Raw genomic sequence first — 20,768 nt, forward strand, 5'->3', positions numbered from 1 at the left:
ATTTTCTCACACATGGTCTCTCCCTCCCACTTGAATACAATCAGACAGGCCTGAGAGTTGAAGCAATTTCTTTAATTTTATCGGAATCCAGGACACAAGAAAAACACCTGAAACCACATGGAGACAGAAGACGAGACACAACTTCTCCCTACCTCCCCTGGCCCTAGAGTGGGGACAACATGGGGTGACACAGCTGGGGAGACCTTGAGCCTCAGTCCAGCCCTGCAGGCTCCAGGCCTGCGGGGGAGGAAGGTAATGGGGAGGCAGGGCCCAGCCCCCAAACCAGAAAGGGCTGAGAAAGGCCCCTCCAAGGACCCTGCCCCTCACCAACATTGCTGCCCGGGCCAGTGGCCCACAGCAGCAGGGGCCTGGGTCCTGGACACATTCACGACTGAGAAGCAGCTGGAGTGGAGGCAGGAGAGACGCACGATTATCTGGGCAAACTCAGTGGGGAGGGGGTAGATGGGGTCTGGGAGGGCCCCTTGGGCCAAACCCTGAGGTCACAGGAGGGGGCCCAAAGCGGGGCTAGTGAGTGAGGTCCTGAGTGAGTGGGTCAGCGGCTGGGCCCCTTCTCCCGCTGCCTACAGCCCCTCCAATACTGCTGCCAGGGGCCCACCTTCAGGAAAATGGGAGAAAGCAGCCCAACCCCTGCTGCCGACAGCCAGGTGGCTACAGCCAGGAAGGAAGGCCTGGCTAGACCTGGGCCTGCCTGCCTCAGAGGCCCGTGGGAAGGGGATGGGTCAGGGAGGGTGGGGACCGGGGCCCGACCGGCTCAGATCCAAGATGGTGCCACACGTGCTGGGTCCCCTGTGAGCTGGGGGCCAGCCACTCTGGTTAGACAGGAGGCAGCAGCTTCTCCAGAAACTCCTTCACGGCCGCCATCTCCTGGGGGGAGGGGCTGTCAGAGGCTCCGGTTGGAGGGAGGGAGGGAGGAGGGTAGGACAGGAAGCGGCCGGCCCTTCACCACTGACCTGAGGACAGGAGCCGTGCATGACACCCGGGTAAGTCTTGAACTGGACCCTGGCAGGTGTGACAACGGACCGGAGCTTCTCAGCTGTCAGGGCCCCAAACCGTACGGGAACCATGGGGTCCAGCTCCCCATGGCACTGAAGGATGGCCAGGTCCTTGGCACTGCCATTGGCTGCCTGTGGGCCAGACAGTGCTTCAGCACAATCCCCCTGCCAGCAGGAGACGCCAAGGGCAGGAGAGGGGTCATGGAGACACTCACCTGGGGGAAGGCCCGGTGCAGAGGCAGCCAACAGCTCAGCGCCACAATGCCAGCCAGAGGATGCGGGCAGGTGAGGGCCGTGTAGAGGGACAGGGCCCCACCCTGAAGGAAGGAGACAGTAAGTCATGAGGGCACAACTCACCTACCCAGTACCCACCACCCTCCCTCTCCCCTCACCTGTGAAAAGCCTCCCAGGACGATCCGATTGGCAGGGATCCCATTCTTCATCTCGTGCTCAATCAAGGCCTTTACTGGGGGGAGGGGCATGACTGGGTGAGGAAAGCGCTGGAGGGGCCCCCAGGAAAAGAACCAGACAGAGGTACTGCCCAGCGCTTTCCTGGCGGGGTGGGGGTGGGGCAGAGCGAGCATGCTGAGGGGCTGGGGCCTTACTGTTCTCTGCTGCCTTCTTGATACCAGCCTCGTCCTCAGGGGCATCTGGACTCAGCCCCATCAGGTCAAACCTGGGAAAGTAGAGGCACTGCAGCTGCAGGAAGACCCCAGCCAGCCCCCTACAACCCGCTCAGCTCCCACTGCCGGTCTCCAAACTCACCAGGAGGGCATCACCATCTTCATGTTGAGTGTCACGGGGATCCGAGGCCTGGGGAGACCACAAGAAGGGCCGTCATGCTCCAGAGGGATGAGAAAGCCATAGCAGTGATCCCAGGAGGGGGCAGAGCAGCCCCTGGGGGCCCCTCCCAGCAGGCAGGGCCTGTGTTTAAGGTGTTGCCAGGCAACCTGCCACCACGTGGGGCTGGAAGCTGTGCTTAAAGCATCAGCAGTAGAGATGGAGAAGCAGAGCCCAGCACTCAGCTTGCCGGGGTTCCAGCTCGACTGGTGAGTACTTGGGGAAGGGGAACAGGGGGTCCTGGTTCTAGGAGATCTCAGTTCTAGGAGGCCTTGGGCTGAGGGCTGGGGCTGGGCCCCATTCCTGGAGGCTCCACAGGGGTAAAGGCTGAAAATGGCATTTCCTGCCCAGGCCCCAGGATGCGGCGGGCAGGAGAGAACAGACCTAGGACCACAGGATCAACCCCCCTGGCTGATTCCCACCCTCAGCCCCTCCCTTGCAAGGGTGACACTCACGCATGGGGACAGATGTACTTGACGTGAGGGATCCGGATGGTGGAGAGGGCGTCAGCCCAACTGTGCCTGGAGGAGGGAGGGGAGAAAAGGCACCGATGTGGAGATGGAGAAACGGAGGCCACAGGCCTCTCTGCCCTGCCAACTGGCCCGGCCCCACCTCCCCTGGGAACACCCACACCCCGCTCACTCACCCTGTGTCTCCAAGTCCATGTAAAAAAATAACCTGGAAAAGGATCAGAGGTGGGCAGATGGGGAGGAGGGCAGTCAGCATCTTGCTGTCATTCCCTACCGTCCGACTTCTGGCCACCCCTCCCCCTCCCCCTTGGGGAAACTGAGGTAGCAGCCAAACAGGTTATCATCCAGCCCCCCACCTCCTAGCTTCTCCCTTCTCTCACTGCCACCTCCATTTTTCCCACGCCCCTCCAGCCATTCCCCAGCTGTGGGTGCCCCGAGGACCCTACCGCAGCCGTTTCCCGCTCGGCTCCAGACACGGTGGCAGCATCGGTGAGCAGGGGCACAGACATGGTGTTGCCACACATACACCGCAGGGCTCCAGGCTGGGGCCTGTGCGAATTCAGGGGAGCGGTCAAGGGCACGCTCAGGCAGCCGACGGACTCCTGACACAGGGCAGAGCCTCCCACCCAGGGCCCACTCGGGCCGGTGGCCCCACACAGCACCCAAGGTCTGTCCTGGGCACAGAGAAAAGGCGGGCAAGTCCTGGGCTGGAGCAGGTAGGAAGGGTGCCTCCATTCTAGGGATGAGAAGCAGAGGTGCCCCCTCTAGTGCCCCTGGTTTTGGCCACCACACAGCCCGAGCTTGCTAGAGATGGGCAAAGGCTGAGTGTGGGGGCTGTGGGGGGAGGGGGTTCCCCTGCAGCCTCCCCCCACTCTCCGCCCTCAGCCCCTAGCTGCCTTCTCAGGGCTCTCCAATCATCCCCTCCTCTAGAGCCAGAGGCCCTTCCTCCCCAACTCCTAGCCCTACTGGGAAATGAAAGGAGGAAATGCCAGGGAAATAAGCTCCCAGCCCCTACTCCCCGGGACCCCCCAAATTTTCTCCAACCTCCCTCCCATCCCGCCCCCACCCAGCCTTCACAGCATCTCCAGAGCCCCTGGGGGCTGCCCATGTCCCCCAAGGCACTCAGCCTCCAGCCCACCGCCCATCTCTCACTGGTGCCCCACACTCCGGCATGGGGCCCCACACTCCGGCATGGGGCCCCACACCCCGGCATGGGGCCCCTGCCGCTGCTGCCCACCGCCTCCAAAAGGGCCCCCCGCCTGACCGCGCTCTGAGACTCCCGGACACACAAAAGGATGTCAGGCTGGCTCCTCATCACCCCTAGCATCCTCCCAACTCCCCAGAAGCTTCCGCTACCGGCCCCCAGGTGCCTGCCCTTCCCCGCGGTGCCCCCTCCCTCCACTCAGTGCCCTCTGCACAGTGGGGCCCTCACCTCATTCACCCTAAGCCGGGGGTCCCTTCCACCTCTCACCCCAGAGTCCTCCCGTCTCAGAATGGTGCCCCACCCCCGGTCTGGGGTCTCCCTCCCGCCCCTAAAAACCACCACCCCACGCAGGGTTCCCACTCCCCACAATGAGAACTTCCGTTCTGGTCGAGGGGCGCCCCCTCCCCACAGGGGCATTTTCCACCCTGACACCGGACCGCTCCTGCCCACAAAGGGTGACCGTGGGGCGCCCCGCCTCACAATGGGATCTTCCACTTCCGACCTTACGTCCTTCTCACCACGCGCGGATCCCACTTCTTACCCCTCTTTATCCCCCAAGCCCCCACGCCTGGCCGGCGCCCCTCCGCACCTCACTCCCCACCCCCATCTCCCACCGCGGCGCCTCCTCCCCACTCGCTGGGACCCCGCGTGGTCCGACTCCCCCCACAGCGCCCTTCCTGCGCCCGCGGTCCGGGCCGGGGTACCTTCACTCCCTGGGGGTTCGGAGACCTCTCGGGCGGTTCTCCTCTTTCTCCGGCACAGACACACTCTTCCCCCTCTACCGCCCCCGCCGGAACTTCCGTTGGCGTCCCGGGAACCCGGCCATCGCGGTACCGGAAGTAGCCTGGCCAGGGGTACGGAACCCGGAAGTGGGCGGCGGGCCCTCACCAGAGAGGGGAGGCCCTGCTGGGTCCCTGGGGCCACGCCCCGTCACTCAGCCCGCCGTCCCCCGAAGAATGCAGACCGTGCATCGTGCATCGAGGCTGGAGGCAAGGCACCGTGGCTGCCGCCACCCGGGCGCCCCCGGAGGAGGGGAGGCGTTCCGCGCCGGAGCAGGAAGTCTCCCCGCCCCGCGCCCGGCCCACCGTCAGGAGGGTCTTGCATATCCACCACAAGCTTTCATGCCCCAGCCCAGGATCATGGGCGGCATCCTTAAAGATCCTCAGAGGCCTTCTAGTCCTCCAGTCTTGTTTTTAAAATGAGGAAACTGAGGCCCAGGGAGGGGAAGTAAACAGCAATCTCAGGATGACACTCTGCACTTGCTTTCTGGGCTATAAAATGGTGATAATAACCACCCTGCTACTTCACAGCTTCGCTGGTAGGCTCAAACGAGAAATGCTTAATACATTATAGTCAGTGGGAGGCCTTAATGACTCTACAAACGACCCTGGGAAAATAACACAGGTCATAGCAGGACAGCTGAGCAGGCCTCGGCAGTGTTGCCTTAGCTCTGCCCGGGGCAAGCAATGCCCTGCAGAGTGCACAAAATACCACCATCACCGAGCTCCAGTTATTAAGAACAGAAAGGGCTTCATGTGGGTACCAGCGAGTCACCCTTTGCTCCTTGCCGTGCTGGTAAAGTGGAAATGGGGATCAGGGTCCACAGAAAAGCCGGAAGGGGACGCGGACTGAGTTGAAGGACCGTGTCCCTGAGAGAACATGTGGCCACCTGTAACAAGAAATGAGTGGTGCTCATCCTTCAGCAGCTTAGGACTCATTCCTTCAGCAAAACCTACACTGTTTTTCCTTTGAACTGAAAAAAACGAAAGTCAACATGGAAGCTCAACCAAGCATTTTCTCCCAGGGTAAGAGGCAGTTTGGTCTTAAGTGCTCAACAGGCCGCAGAGACAACCTAAAATACCAGGATTCCCCGGAGCAGGGAAGCTTCAGGTCCAGAGGACCACAGCAAGCCAAGGACACAGGACCAGAAAGGGGATGAGTGGATGAAGACTACACAGCTACTCCCACTCTCAACAGAACCCCTACTGGGTGTTATGAAAGAACGAACAATTCCTTCCGCACTCCCAATCAGACACTGTGGCACTTTGAGCAAATTCTTCAGAGTGAAGTCTTAAATTCAGAGGCCAAGTCCTAGAGGCTACCTGTGATTAGTGCTTTAATTAGTGGAATTAATGAAGGGCTATTCTAAGACTTCGCATGTTTCTCCCAACTCCAAATTAAAACGGTCCTTTATCTCCAAAATGATACAACTGAGGAGTAGGACCCTTAGTGCATCAATAATTGCATTTGCTTCTGGTTGGTTTCAGGCAGTATTTTAGGAATGAGGCTTGACAAAGCTTAGTGGTGGCAGGCTTTACATAGGATAGCCTGGGTAAACAGTGGGTATATCTTCCTAATCATGTGGGCCAAAGTCCTAGAGCAGGGGTGGGGAATGTCTGGCCTGCGGGCCATATAAGGCCTGAGAAATCATTTGGTCTGGCCCTTCCAAGTCATTAGGGGTGAGTTAATTATTTGACCCAATATAGCAGAATAATTTTTAAGTTGAGAACTGGCCCACAATGATGTTATCAATATCCAAATAGCCCTTGGCAGAAAAAAGGTTCTCTAACCCTGCCATAGAGGAATTCTCTCAGGAGGATCAGATTCAATACTAATTCCCATGGTCAATTGTTTCTGTTTTCTGCAAGGGAGAGAATACTGACCATTTGAAATCCTCTTTGTAGATAACTTCAATTCTCTCCAATTGCAAGTCTCTCCTGAGTCAAAATTTAAGTCCAAAGTCTTGGGTCCACCTTGGGACTGCAGGTGCTGCTCACTTACTTTCCTTGCCCTCATTCTGAACTCCAGAAGCTGTTCTCCCTCGTTTACACTATTTTCTTTCTTTTACGAGAAATGGAATATAGTTTTTTGTGTTTTTTTTCTAAATGGAGAACTTTTTTTTCTTTTTAATGTATTTTATTGATTTTTTGCAGAGAGGAAGGGAGAGAGATAGTTAGAAACATGGATGAGAGAGAAACACCGATCAGCTGCCTCCTGCACATCTCCTACTGGGGATGTGCCCGCAACCAAGGTACATGCCCTTGACCAGAATCGAACTTGGGACCTTTTAGTCCGCAGGCCGACGACGCTCTACCCACCGAGCCAAACCAGTTTCGGCAGAATATAGGTTTTTAACCTCACCTCCCTCTTTACAAAATGTTGAGTGGGTCAGTGGGTACAGGAGTGTTTTTAGTCTACTGTACAAAATTAAGCTCGACCTTTCCTGGAAAAACTAATCGTCTTGATATAACTAGCATTTATATCTACTTGGTCCAAAACAACAAACTTCAAAGTTATATACAGTTCCCAATAAAGTAAAAGTTTCATCAGTACTACCAAGAACTCAGAAGAATACACAAACAAGTTTGGCAGGGATTTATTAGGAAGCTTATTAGTCACAGTGAATAAAAAGCCATGACAAGAACTGAGATCTCCAAATTCTGGCACTTGCCTTACAACACTAGCTAGAAGCTAATAAACAATGAGGATGTCCCAAGGGGAATCTTACCTAAGGCCCAATCTTACCTGGACCAGATACCCACAAACATAGAAATGCGATGCCCATGCTCTCCCCAGACTGCTTACCTAGGCAGTAGGAAAGAAGACCTTCTCCTCAAGCTACTAATTAAGCATCCTCAGGAGAGGCCTGCTCTTCCAGCTATAACCATGGCACACTAGTGCATGACAGACAACTCCAAGCTGAGCAACTTGACAAGAATGCTAAATGATGACAGGGAGAAGGAGCAAGCAGGGACAGGTATTTCTAGTTGGAGACCTTCCTGATGGCTAATACGAACACAATGCTGAGGCTTCAGAAAGTTTACTGCAACCCAGGAATAGTTGCCATTAAAAAAAAAAAGTCACACAAAAAATCCTGCCACAAAGTAAGACACTTGAAATCCCATGGCCACACTGACTGGAAAGGCAGGCATTATCCATGACTGCCAGATACTGACCAAACCAAGACCCCCTTTCTACGGGGCCCTAGAGAACCATGATTGCCCCCTGGCGCCCACACAGCCCTCCCGGTGGTGTGTCTTCCACAGGCCAGGTTTCTGCAGTAGCCCAAGGACAAAGCTTAGCAGAGGCTGTGGCAGTCAACTCTCTCTGGAGCCCCATCTCTGTCCTTCCCAATAGGCTGTCACACATCTTCACTGACACAGGGCCTCTGTGGGAGCCTTGGCCAGCCCCTAGGAAATGAAGTGTGTCTGTGGGGTAACCTGATGGACCTTGTGGTCTGCTGGGTTGGCCGATGCTTCATAATTGCAGATGGTTACCTCATGTCGACGAAACTGCAAGAAAATTGAGATGCTAGGTCAGCTGGCTACTTTCCAGATGACACACTGCAGTAGTCCTTATTCAGGTCCATTTCTAGAAGTCATCATCTAATCTCTTCCCCGTTCTCATACTTTTCATCTTGAGAAGGTTGCAAAGATCATTATCAATAATTCACCCCATAACTAAGAAGCATCATTCCCCCACTATATTGGAGGCACCATGAGAAAAGGACTTTCTCTGTCTTGTTTATCATCTTATCTCTGATGCCTGGAACAAGAAAGACGCTCAGAAATGTTGAATGAGTGCTTGCTTCAGCAGCACATAATATACTAAAAATGTTGAACAAAAAAAACATTGAAGGAAACAATTTTAAACCGAAAAACTGAATTGATATCAACTGTATTATTTCAACCCTCTTAAAAATACCTATCGATAGAGCCTCTCAAATGACAAGGGCAGTTCAAAGCGATGAACCAAGAAAAATTATAAACAGACCGAGAGCAATCAATGTCTCAATTTGCTCTTTTTCCTTTTCTTAAAGCTCTCACTACCACATCATGAAGATATATATACATACATATACTGGAGAGGGCAACGTTTCCAATCCCATCTTACCTCAGTCCATTCTCCTCTCAGGCCAATATACAAGACCTTTGTGGTATCTGCTCCAAAGTTTTTTGAAATATGAATTGAGAGATGATAGACACTTGAAAAACGAGATATTCTAGAGGATGAAGGAATGGGGAGAGAAGACAGGTTAGAGTTCAATTAGTATCTCACTACAATGTTAAAACAACAATTCCAGCTCCAACTTGTGGTAAAACCTAGGCAAATGTCACAGAACATTATTGGGGTCTTGTGTCTCATTCTTCTCCTTTGGACAAGCAATTAATTCCGTGAACATTTACCTAGCGTTTGCCAGATCATGTCCAAGGCAATAGGGGTAGAAAAGTGAATCAACACTGCCCCTGTCCTCAAAGGGCAGGATTAAGAAATGCTGTATGACCAAGCAGAGATTATAACTCGAGCAGCATTGACCTCACCTTGGGAAATGAGAAATAAGGTGGTCACATGTAACTTGACCTGTTATAAGCCAACCATGCACAGAGGAATTCTGAAAACATCTTTCCTAAGGCCATCCTAGGAGTGCATTCAGATCTGCCAATTGCTTACAAGTTAACAAATCTGTGGCTTGCATCGAATCTCTGCCAAAAATTGGCCAAGCCAAGGATCACATTTCCTCCACTGTTTTAACCTGTTTCTGATGCTAAGCGGGCAGGAGATGGGCCAAGAATAAATTGCAAGCCCAGCAAGCACTAATGCACACATGCAGAAGCCACAGAACACCTGAAACCTATATAATTTTATTAACCAATGTCACTCTAGTAAGTTCAATTTTAAAAATAAATAAATCTTAAAATTCAAAAAGTAAAGAAGCCACAGAGAATGGAAGATAGACCCAGTGCTTACTTTGTAGCATATTCTAACTCTCCTGTAGGATCCCGGTTCAAACTAAAGGTCTGATCTGGCTCCCTGTCCGTGTCATCAAAGGACATCTGTGGAATGTTCTTATACCTGAGAAAGGAAAGGAAGGAAAATAAAGAAATGTGTATCACCATATTTTTAAGTTTTTCAAAACTTACTACTGACAACTGCCTTCAGTTCTACTACCAAAAAGAGATCAAATTTTGGAAATGGCATTTTTTCAAAAATATCTTTAATCCAACAAGAGCTGAAAATTGCTCTTGGCATCTTTGAGTGGGTTAGGATCACATGAGAAGCAATACACAAAGAGATAGCTCAAACTAGGTCACATGCCTCAAAAGCATGGAGAAAATAAGCGACTCAGCACATTCAGACCATGCCCAGGATGTTTAATAAAACAGCTCACTCATGGAGGGGGGAAATACTTTGGCAGAAACATATTAAACGGTTAAAAGATAAGATCAGGCAACCCACTGCTCAAGCATTTTTTGTGTCCAAATTCCACTATAGGGCTCAGTTAATTGGAGCATTGTCCCACACACCAACCTGGCACACACCTAGGTTGCAGGTTCAATTCCTGGTCAGGGTGCATGAGGCACACAACTCATTCTAAGCTCTACATGTTTTATACCATTTAATTCTCTCCACAATCTAATGAGATTTATACTATTACTACTGCCGTTTAACATATGAGAAAATTGAAGTTCAGAGAAGACAAATACCAGAGTCATGCATGCAGCTAGCAAGTGGTACAGACAGAATTTGAACCCAAGCGTTTATTCCAGAGCCCACCCGTAACCACAGTACAACATGAATGTCTAGACTTCTCAATCCAATCCATCTCCCACATAAATAGGTCTCCAAAAGCATTAACTCAAACATACGGTTTTCCTAAAATGATTAAATATGTGAAGTTGCTTTCAAATTCATGTTCCTAACATTAAAAAATAGTGTTAATTTCTTAAATATGTTTTATATTGATCAATTTTATTTTAAAAAATATATTTCTTTAAAAAATGTTTTTATTGAATTTCAGAGGAAGGGAGATGGATAGAGAGATATAAATATCAATGAGAGAGAAACATCAATAGGCTGCCTCCTGTCGCCCCCTACTGGGGATTGAGCCTACAACCCAGGCAAGTGCCCTGACCCGTGGTTCATGGGTCAATGCTCAACCACAAGAAGACATTTTTTGTAAAATTCTTCTGATATTTGTTTCTTCAATATTCTAAAAGCAATTTTCTCTTCTTTTAGGCAAGTTGTTAAAAAGAGAGTACTAGTCCTGGCCGGTGTAGCTCAGTTGGTTGAGTGTTGTCCTGTGAACCAAAAAGGTCGCCGGTTGGCTTCCCAGTCAGGGTTTGATTCCCTGTCAGGGTCCAATACCCTGTTGGGATGTGTGTGGCTTATCTTGATGTTACGCTCTCACACTGACGTTTTTCTTTCTCTCTCTCTCTCTCTCTTTCTAAAAATCAAAACATATTAAAAAAAGGGGGGGGGAACACACACACACAAAAACACAAAACAAAAACGGAGGGGGGGTATTACCAGCTCTGGTGGCAGCAGATATAGTGTTCCAAGAGGTATATATAATTTTACTAACGAAAGGCCACACAAACTCAAATGGACTAACTCCATGTCAGCGAAACACACAAAAAGATTATATCAGGGGTCCTCAAACTTTTTAAACAGGGGGCCAGTTCACTGTCCCTCAGACAGTTGGAGGGCCGGACTATAGTTCTAAAAGAAACTATGAACAAATTCCTATGCACACTGCACATATCTTATTTTGAAGTAAAAACACAAAACGGGAACAAATACAATATTTGTATTTGCATGTGGCCCGCGGGCCGTAGTTTGAGGACCCCTGGATTATATATAAGTGTATGAAATAGCAAGGGGAAATTTTGAAGCTAAACGCCAAGAGTAGAATCATTTGAGATCTGCAGCTGGGTCATTAAGAAAACTGCAAAGTCATCAACAACTGGCGTTTAATAGGATCTCTCTGAATGAGTGGTGCCAAGGAAGCACTTTGAAAAAGAGACAAGCTGTCGGTCTTAAAGATGCTTAACTAAAACAGTCGTTAATTCAGGAAGAGAGAAGTATATTCTGATGCAGAACAAGACTAACATTATTTCAAGGGTGGGGGGAGGGGATATTTTAGCCAGTAAAAAGAAAGAATCATATTATTCTGGAATAAAGTAATACCAGAGGAAAGAGAGAGAGCTAGCAGCTTCTTGGGGGCATAAGCCCTTAACACTTACAGTCTCATCTCGGAGGGGTGTGAGTCATCATCCTCTCCCATTATAATGATGCCTTTGAGCTTGACGTTGCCTGTAAATCTGCCAGAACGCAAAAGAGATGGCTGTCATCCTGGGTTTGAATCTGGGCTGACGCCAGGCCAGACCCTTCCCCTTTCTGGGCTTCGGTTCAAGGGTCAACTTGTGCTAGGTCCTTTCCAGGATCCTGTCTGCCTCTGGCATGGTGCAGCGCTAAGAAATTTGCCTTGACTTTTCAGTTATCTTTCCACAAATACATCTTTTTCGCCGGCACCAAGAAATCTGTGATGCTTTTCCTCCTCAGACCCACCACGGCCATTTACCCCATTTACCCCATTTCTAGACACAGCTGGTTCTCGACACAACCAACGCACGAGTCCCGAGAAGGCAACCGGGTATTCCGCCCGCCGGAGGCCAGCACCGCGGAGATACTTACGGAATATTAAACAGAAGCTCTTCATCTGCATCACTTTCAACAAACTGGAGGGGGCGGGGAGGAGGGAGGAGAAAGCAACAAACATTTGCTGAGAGCCTACAATTTCAGGTGTCTAACCCTGTTCTACAACCAGAGTGCAATGCAAAATAGCTACCCTCCTTCGGTTTTTCCGCACTTAATAATATTAATAACTTGATAGCCACAGACCATCCAATCACCGGGTTCTTACTGGGGAGCCCAGGAATGAACTTCCCGGGCCGACTAGTCCCCGAAATTGTGTGCAAAGATCTGAGCCGATGCGGCCCTCGCCTTCCCAATGGCTCCGTGGGCCACACTGGGAAACGCTCCGGAACGGGTAGCAAGCTTCCTCTCCCCGAGGCTGGCCTCCAGGTGATAGCATCCGGCGGCCACTGGGACCAGCGGCCAAATGGCAGGGAAAGAAGCCCTCCTGGCCACCCTCCCTCACGACCCACCGAAGCCCCGGGGCAGAACGTCGGCTGCGCCCCTTTCCCTCTCTGGGCCTCAGTTTCTCTATCTGCAAAATGGGGAGACTCGATCCCGTTGGGCTCCCGCGGGGCTAAGCAGAGATGGGCACGGGAACGCGCTTCGCAATCGGGCCGTCGCTGTTTCTAACTCCGGGAAGGCGGCTGGCGGCGCAGACGGGCGGCCCGCGGCCCCGGGAGGCCCACCTTGGAGCGGTCGGTCCGCTCCTCCCACGGCTTGAAGACGCCGCGGCCGCTGCCCTCGCGGCTCTCGTTGAGGCACTGCAGCCGCTCCAGGTCGATGCGCAGGTACAGGCCGTAGGCCAGGCCGCGCTGCTCCGGCGGCTCCTCGCGCTCCGCGGCGCAGCGGCAGCCGCCCCCGCCGTGGCTGTGGCCGTGCGACATGGCGACGCCGCCGCCTGCGCGTCCCCTCAGCCCCGCTGCCGCCGGTCACACCGCGCTCCCTCCGCACCGGCCGCCAAGCGCACCGCGGCCGCCGCGTCGTAAAAGGCGCCCCTGTGCGGCGCATGCGTCCAGGCAGCAGGGGGCGGGCTCGGGGAGGACTGGCGTTTGAGCAGCGCTTCCAGGTGCCCGGGAATCCCTGTTGCTTTTTTTTTTTTAAATCCCGGAGACGAATGCTTTTGCGAGCCCGGTTCCCCAGACGTGAACCGAAGGGCAGAGGCGCGAGGCCGGCGTTCCGAGCGCAGGGCGGCGCTGGGTGCCGAGTCCTCCCCCCGCGTAGGCTAAGTCTGCGCTCGGCTTTAACCGCCCGCGTCCGGGAGCGGCGGCGGCGCGTGCGCGGAGATAAGGCCCCGAAAGGGAGACGCCGCTATCGCCGCCTCGCAGGTGCACGTTGGGCGCGTGGACGTGACAGACCCACTCGCCGCCGCTTTCTTCACAGCGGGCTGGGCGGGCGCGAGCCTGCGCCGGACGGGCGGCCGGACCTGAAGACCAGGCCGGAGCCGGCTCCTGGCGGCGTGACACCCGGAGCAGGTCGTTTCCCCGCCCTGAGACTCGGTCCTCGGCTGTCAGGGGGAGTGAGGACATCCGTCCCGAGGATCGCAGTGAGTGAAACAGCGCACCTAGAAGAACCCGGCCGGGGGCGGGCACGCGGGAGGCATTCGGGACCGGAGTCGGATCTTCCTTCACATCCCCGCGCGGCCGCGTACCCGCCGGGAGGCCCCGGGTTCAGGGTCCCACCTCACCCGGTGCAGCGCCCCGACTGGACTAGAGGACCCGGCAGTCCCCTCCCCGGGTGACAGTTGAGAGCAGTTCCTCACAGGGCTGGCTGCCACCCATGTAAAGGTTTCAAGTCCGTTGCAGTGGTTCGCAACCTTCCTAATGCGGCGACCCTTTCATACAGTTCCTCATGTTGTGGGGACCCCCAATTTCATTGTTACAAATTGAGCATAATTAAAGCATAGTGATTAATCACAAAAACAATATGTCATTATATATGTGTTTTCCGCTGGTCTTAGGCGACCCCTGTGAAAGGGTCGTCCGACCCCCCTAGGGGTCGCGACCCACAGGTTGAGAACCGCTGGTTTAGAGGCATCTGACCAGAATATAATAAGAAAGTCAGAACATATCACACGTTTTTAAGTCCCAGTTCATGGAACTTTGTTTGAGTTCTGGGTTTGTGCACCAGGTGCAGCCTAAACATGTGTTTCATATTGTGGACTGAAGTCAAAATAATTGAAAGCCACCGTTTAGAGTTGAAATGATTTGGGTTTCAGGATAGAATGTGTTCTTACCCCTTGGCGGGGGTGAAAGGACAGGATGGAGAGAGTGATGGGATGGTCTGGGTTTCCCCTGCGCTTCCCTTCGGGATCTGGAGCATACAGACAAGATGGGGCTGGAGCTGCAGACAAAATATCCAAATGGTCGCGTTCCATTCAGAAATACTTGGATGCCCCAGTTCAGCTCCTTGTGAAATAGGCAGACGTGGCTCTGGTTCAGCTTCGCTCAGTGTCATGAATTATCCCTGCTTTCACATCACAGTTTCAGGCAAGGGGGTTGGCATGTGGTGGCAGCTTAGTAAATGTCTAATTGAATGATACACTCAGTGGCCTTTCTCTGCAAATATTGTGGCCCACTGCAGGACTAACACAGGCCTTACTGAGGACTTCTCCCTTTGGCTTCTTTGTCATTTGCATCATTGTCATCCTTTACCCATTTATTGAGCATGATGGGCCAGGCCTTGTGCTAAGCACATTATGTAGTTCATCTCAGTTATCTGTCACATAAATCCTAGAGATGAATGCTAACTCTAAGAGATAGGTAGTGTTACCCACTGTTATCTCCCACTTGAAGATGAGGAAAACTGAGGCTGAAACAGGTGAATTAACTTGCTCCAAACCAGATAAGTTGAGGAACTAACCAGGCTTTGAGCACATCCTGTGGTTCCCCGAAACGAAAGATTCGCAGGAAGTAAATATGTTGTATCAGTTAGTTTATGCTGTGTAACAAATCGCCCCAAAACTTAAAAGCTTTAAACAACAAGCATTTCTTATTTCTCATGATTCTGTAGATTGCCTGGGAAGTTCTTTTCTGAGCCAGTTGGCTTGGGCTAGGTAGTTTGGAATGGCCTCACTCGCATAGCCAGTTGATATTGGCTGTCACCTGAGGTGATGGGCCACATGTCTCCAGCAGGCTACCTGAGCTTAGTCATATGGCAGCAGTTGTAGAGTTCCAGGAGCAAGAGAGGGAAGATCCAATTGCACAAGCACTTTTTAACTCTCGGCTACTGTAATTTTTGCTAATGTCCCTTCAGACAAAACCAGTTTCATTGGCGAAATCCAAATTGAAGGGTGGATAGACTTCACCTTTTGAGTGGAAGAACTGAAAAACACTCTGGCTTCCCCACCCCAGTATACCCGAGTTCTCTTAAAAAAAAAAAATTAGACGAAACCGGTTTGGCTCAGTGGATAGAGCGTCGGCCTGCGGACTGAGGGGTCCCAGGTTCGATTCCGGTCAAGGGCATGTACCTGGGCTGCGGGCACATCCCCAGTGGGAGATGTGCAGGAGGTGGCTGATCGATGTTTCTAACTCTCTATCTCTCTTCCTTCCTCTCTGTAAAAAATCAGTAAAATATATTTAAAAAGAAAATTATATATATATTTATTTTATTTTTTTTCCCAGACAGGAAGGGAGAGGGAGAGAGAGAGAGAAACATCAATGATGAGAAAGAATCATTGATCGGCTACCTCTTGCACGTCCACACTGGGGATCGAGCCCACAAACCGGGCATGTACCCTGGTTCATAGATTGACGCTCAACCACTGAACCATGCTGGCTGTGCCCGAGTTATCTTTTGTTGTGTAACAAATTACTTCCAGATTTATTGGCTTAAAGCATCTCTCTCACAATTTCTGGCTTAGTTGGGTGGTTCTGGCTCTGCTCTCTCATGAGCCTGAAGTCTTCTGAGACTTGGACCGGGGCTGGAGGATCCTCTTCCAGGGTGTGCACCCACATGGCTGGCGTTGGAGCAGGCTCTTGGCAAGAGGCCTCAGTTCCTTGCTAAATGAACCTCTCCTTGGGACTGCTTGCATGTCCTCAGGACATGGCAGCTGGCTTTCAGCAGAGCAAGGGACACAAGAGAGAGCAAAGTAAAAGCCACAGTGTCTTTTATGGCCTAGCCTTAGAAGTCACGTACTGGCGATTCTGCAGTATCCCATGGCCCCACAGGTCAGCCATACTCAAGGTGTGAGGGAACCACCAAAGGGTGTGGACACCGGGAGGTCGGACTCACTAGAGGCCACCTTAGAGGTGGCTACCACTCTGCCATACATGTTAAGTGACTACTAATAATGCCTTCCTTCTCATGTTTATTTGGTAATTTGACTGAGGATTCAATTCCCTACGAATTTTGAGGAGATTTCTCTGTTTTCTTCTAGCTTTGAGAAGTACAATGTTATTCTGATTCCTGGTTCTTTGTCTGGGTTTCCCCTCAGTTCCTTTCTAGAAGCTTTTAAGGCCTTCTCTTGGTAACCTAGTATTCTGACATGTGAGGATGTTTGTGGCTCTTCTGTCATTTTGTGCCAGATACCTAATGGACCCTTCCAGTTTAGAAACTCTAGTTACAGAACGTGGGCATACAGGTTAGGACATCTGCTTGCATGTGCACGAGGCCCCTTGCAGGGAAATACTTAGGGATATGATGAGAAGGGGGCGGGGCAAGGGTCCTGCTCTCCCCCGTTCTCCACTGTCTTCTAGTACAGAGTTCCATGAGACTCAGAAATTTGAATGTGGCCTTCCAGCTCATTGTGAAGGTTTATTTGTCAAGGTAGCAGAATAGGCAGTATTTTATTTCGCATTAGCTCCATTTATAATTGTTAAGTATGCTTCCTTTTGTACTCTGTACCCAGTCCCACAAATATTAGGAATGGCCTGCTGGGCAAGTTACTTAGCTTCTCTAAGCTTCAGATTTGTTGTACATAAATGGGAATAAAATTACCTACTTTGAAGGGTTTTATTATGAGGGTAATATGAGATAATGCATGAAAAATGTTTGGGTTGTTGGGAAAAGGTTAAATAGTTGTCTATCGCTATTGCCGAGTAAGCCTTCCAATTCAGCGCCCCCATCTGGTTGGGTGGGAAACAGCAACTACTTAGAAGGCTGAATTTGGAAAAAACTGCACTTAGCTGATTTGGGAATCAGCCTTAGCCTCTGTTGTTCGGCCTACTGCTTCGTTTGCACTCCTTTATTTGTCTGAAAACAAATGGGAGTCTCACTGATTTCTGGGACTAGTCTGGGGCAGGTGGGAAGAGCTTCCATTTTTTTTTCTTTCTCCTACTTCCAGGCTCCATCTGCAAACATTTCCTTACTCAAGAACTGAATTTGGCCCTGGCCGGTGGCTCGACTTGTTGCCCGGGGGCAGGGATGTGCAGGAGGCAGCTGACCAATGTTTCTCTCTCTTCCTCTCTCTCTCTCTTAAATCAATAAAAACTTTTTTTATATATATATTTTATTGATTTTTTACAGAGAGGAAGGGAGAGAGAGAGTTAGAAACATTGATGAGAGAGAAACATCGATCAGCTGCCTCCTGCACATCCCCCACTGGGGAAATGCCCGAAATCCAGGTACATGCCCTTGACCGGAATCGAACCCGGGACCTTTCAGTCCACAGGCCGACGCTCTATCCACTGAGCCAAACCGGTTTCGGCAATAAAAACTTTTTTATTTTTAAAGAACTTAATATGGCCCTAGACAGTTTGGCTCAGTGGATAGACGGTTGGCCTGTAGACCAAAGGATCCCAGGTTTAATTTTGGTCAAGGGCACATACCTTGGTTGCAGGCTCCTCCCAGGCTCGGGAACTGGTCGGGGCTCATGCAGGAGGCAACCAACTGATGTTTCTCTCACATTGATGTTTCTCTTTCCCTCTCTTCTATACTCCCTAAAAATCAATGGGAAAAATATCCTCAGATGAGGATTAACAAAAAATAAATGATTTATTTAATAAAAAACACCAAAAAACTGAATTTGTATCCATTTTGCCATATTGCTTATCTCAATGAGGCTAAAACACGTTTTTTTAAAATATATATTTTATTCATTTTTTACAGAGAGGAAGGGAGAGAGATAGTTAGAAACATCGATGAGAGAGAAACATCGATCAGCTGCCTCCTGCACATCTCCTACTGGGGATGTGCCCGCAACCCGGGTACATGCCCTTGACCGGAATCGAACCTGGGACCTTTCAGTCCGCAGGCCGACGCTCTATCCACTGAGCCAAACCGGTTTCGGCGAGGCTAAAACACTTTTGAGGCAAACTGAAGAATATAGTAATGATAATAGCTAGTATGCAAATGGTACTGATAATGTGTCAAGCACTGTCCAAAGGGCTTTATGTATACGTGTACTTTTTAATCTTTACAACTACAAGTGTCCTATTATCATCTCCATTTTATAGATGAGAAAACCAGGGCCCAGGAAGGCTAAGTAACTTGCCAGAGGTCACACAGCTGGTTAATAGTGGAACTAGGATTTGAACACAGGCAGTAGGCCTCCAGAGTCTGTGTTCTTACCACATTGAACCTTCTCTAAATATTAATTAATATTGAGGCCCAGCCCAGTGTGGCTCAGTGGTTGAGCATCGGCCCATGAATCAGGTCACTGTTGAATTCCCAATCAGGGCACGAGCCTGGGTTTCAGGCTTGGTCCCCAGTAAGTGGTGTGCAGGAGGCAAATGATCAGAGATTCTCATCATTGACGTTTCTTTCTCTCCCTCTCCCTGAAATCAATAAAAACAAATTTAAAAAATATATTAATTGAGTACTTACTGTGTGCCAAGTTGAGACTCTGGAGCTCAGGCTCTTAACCATCATGTTGTATTTGGGTTACCTTGGACAAGTCTTTTTCCTCAGAACTTCAGTTATAACAATCCTATGTAATAAAAGGCTAATATGCAAATCGACCGAACAGTGGAACGACGGGTGGCTATGACGCGCATTGGCCACCAAGGGGCAGACACTCAATACAGTCCACAGGGGGAGCACCACTCAGCCAGAAGCCGGGCTCACAGCTGGTGAGCGCAGCTGTGGTGGCGGCAGCCTCTCCTGTCTCAGCGGCAGCACTAAGGATGTCCCACTGACAGCTTAGGCCCGCTCCCCGCAGGGACTCCCCCCAGGGCTCCCAGACTGTGAGAGGGCGCAGGCTGGGCTGAGGGACTCCACCTCCCAGTACACGAATTTCATGCACCGGGCTTCTAACCCTTTAATAAATGCCCATTCCATGTTGGCTATTTCACCTAATTCATCACCAACATCCTGGCTAGCATGTCCTGAGCTCTTTTTATGTGCCAGGCACTTTTCTAAGCACTTTATGTGTTTTACTCATTAGATCATTGTATGATAGCTCTGCAAGGTTGATCCACAGAGAAGTTAAGTGACTTGCTCAAGGGCTCACATCTAGGAATTGTGGGATTCAAGATTGGGTAGCCTTGTGATTATCCAGGGCACTGTGGTTGCCTTTGGAGTCTTTGGTGCTCTTAGCAAATCAGCTGTGTCCAGGCACATGGATGAACTGTACTTTCCTGTCCCCTTGAATTTAGCTGCAGCCAATGATATAGGATGGAAATGATGGGTCACTTCTGGACATAGCTTAGGAGCCAACCTGAAACTCTGTTTGAGAAACACAGGTATAGCTAGCTATATACAATTTTGATGACCTGAACTTTCCTCATACTCCTCAAAGTTTTTAAAAATAATACAGTAGGCATCACAGAAAGAGAAGTCTGTGGACCTATGAAGACAAACTGTCTATGTCACCATTTAGCCAATAACCAGGGAGAGACTCAAGTGGATGTGGAACGCTAGTGGAGAAGCCCTGTGAAGGGGGCATCTGTCAAGGTGATTATCCAGATGCTAACAAGGATTCTTCTGGGCATCAGTTACATGCAGCAGACAAAAAAAACCATTCTTAGAAATGATCAGGGCCTGGCCTGGGCATCTTTTGCATTGGAGTCAGCCTTGCTGCAAAAGCCTTGCATTGGGTATGTATGTCTGATTATGAGATAGTTAAATGTGACTGAGAATGTGTGCTTGGGGTCAGGTCAACACACAGCATCACTGCTCACTGATTGTGTGACCCTGGGCACGTTCCTAATTTCTCTGTGCTTCAGTTTTCTCATTTTCAAAATGGGGCCATGACCACCTACCTTGTGGGATCATTGTGATAACGGAGACAATGTATACAAGACAGAGAGCTGCTTGGCACATAGTAGGTGCATAACCAGCAGGGCCAGTTACTCTTACCTGAGTGCCAGACTTGATTGTGTCAGTCTAGTCCAGGGTCTAATACAGGTCCAACGGCTCAGCAAATGATGAATTAATAAGGGACTAAGGGCTAACTTACAAACTCTGGATAAAGTCATCAGATACCATGTTCCACAATTAACTTCAATGCATATTAATTTCTAATAGTGAGAATTAGATCCAACAAAGAATTGGAGAAAGTAAGTCTAGACTATATATATACCCAAAATGCCTTCTTTAAGAAAGAAGCGGTAGTAAAACTGTGTTGTTGTGAGATGTAGGTTTAAGGTAAGATCCAACCCACTGGATGTATGCAGGGGCTGAAACCAAGCCTTTGACTCCATTAGCAACTGCTGAAACTCCAGCAGCTCAGCCCATTCTCGTGCGAACAGCAGGTTCTCATTAACCCCTTGTTGGCGTGATCTGTCCACTTTAGTGTTATGTTCTCATTAGGAAGCCAGTGTAGGACTGAGACTTATCTGTGTCTTTCACACCCACAAGAAATGACCGAAAGGTGGAGGGGCATTC

The 20,768-nt window shown here is 50.4% G+C and overlaps 2 protein-coding genes across 3 annotated transcripts; both read right to left on the reverse strand.

Moving 5' to 3' along the window:
- Nucleotides 1–51: 51 nt before the first annotated feature.
- On the reverse strand, nt 52–4,391 carry LYPLA2 (lysophospholipase 2). Of its 2 annotated transcripts, XM_059690834.1 has the most exons (10): nt 4,232–4,391; nt 2,770–2,872; nt 2,500–2,531; nt 2,309–2,374; nt 1,779–1,826; nt 1,619–1,689; nt 1,406–1,479; nt 1,229–1,330; nt 972–1,145; nt 52–885 (listed from the first exon to the last, which is right to left on the reverse strand). In XM_059690834.1, the coding sequence occupies exons 2-10, from the start codon at nt 2,845–2,847 to the stop codon at nt 835–837; spliced, it is 696 nt and encodes a 231-aa protein (XP_059546817.1). In that variant the 5' UTR covers nt 2,848–2,872; nt 4,232–4,391; the 3' UTR covers nt 52–834. The 2 variants fall into 2 exon arrangements, with proteins under 2 accessions (XP_059546817.1, XP_059546818.1); XM_059690835.1 differs by lacking the exon at nt 2,500–2,531.
- Nucleotides 4,392–6,887: 2,496 nt separating this feature from the next.
- On the reverse strand, nt 6,888–13,001 carry PITHD1 (PITH domain containing 1). The gene is made up of 6 exons (XM_059690843.1): nt 12,692–13,001; nt 12,003–12,046; nt 11,552–11,629; nt 9,276–9,380; nt 8,421–8,529; nt 6,888–7,819 (listed from the first exon to the last, which is right to left on the reverse strand). Exons 1-6 carry the CDS (start codon nt 12,887–12,889, stop codon nt 7,718–7,720), a joined length of 636 nt encoding a protein of 211 aa, XP_059546826.1. The 5' UTR covers nt 12,890–13,001; the 3' UTR covers nt 6,888–7,717.
- Nucleotides 13,002–20,768: the final 7,767 nt, after the last annotated feature.

Source organism: Myotis daubentonii, chromosome 3 (assembly GCF_963259705.1).
Source record: "Myotis daubentonii chromosome 3, mMyoDau2.1, whole genome shotgun sequence".
In the NCBI taxonomy this organism is placed as follows: Eukaryota; Metazoa; Chordata; class Mammalia; order Chiroptera; family Vespertilionidae; genus Myotis; species Myotis daubentonii.

Excerpts from the sequence above, each read along its gene's own strand:
- LYPLA2 (XM_059690834.1), bottom strand. The coding sequence starts at position 2,847 with ATGTGTGGCAACACCATGTCTGTGCCCCTGCTCACCGATGCTGCCACC. Across the intron at positions 1,690-1,778 it reads AAGATGGTGATGCCCTCCTG|GTTTGACCTGATGGGGCTGA; the intron begins GTGAGTTTGGAG and ends CTACTTTCCCAG. Across the intron at positions 1,480-1,618 it reads CAAGAAGGCAGCAGAGAACA|TAAAGGCCTTGATTGAGCAC; the intron begins GTAAGGCCCCAG and ends CCCTCCCCCCAG.
- PITHD1 (XM_059690843.1), bottom strand. The coding sequence starts at position 12,889 with ATGTCGCACGGCCACAGCCACGGCGGGGGCGGCTGCCGCTGCGCCGCG. Across the intron at positions 8,530-9,275 it reads GAGTTAGAATATGCTACAAA|AATATCTCGTTTTTCAAGTG; the intron begins GTAAGCACTGGG and ends TTCATCCTCTAG. Across the intron at positions 7,820-8,420 it reads TGAGAGGAGAATGGACTGAG|TTTCGTCGACATGAGGTAAC; the intron begins GTAAGATGGGAT and ends ATTTTCTTGCAG.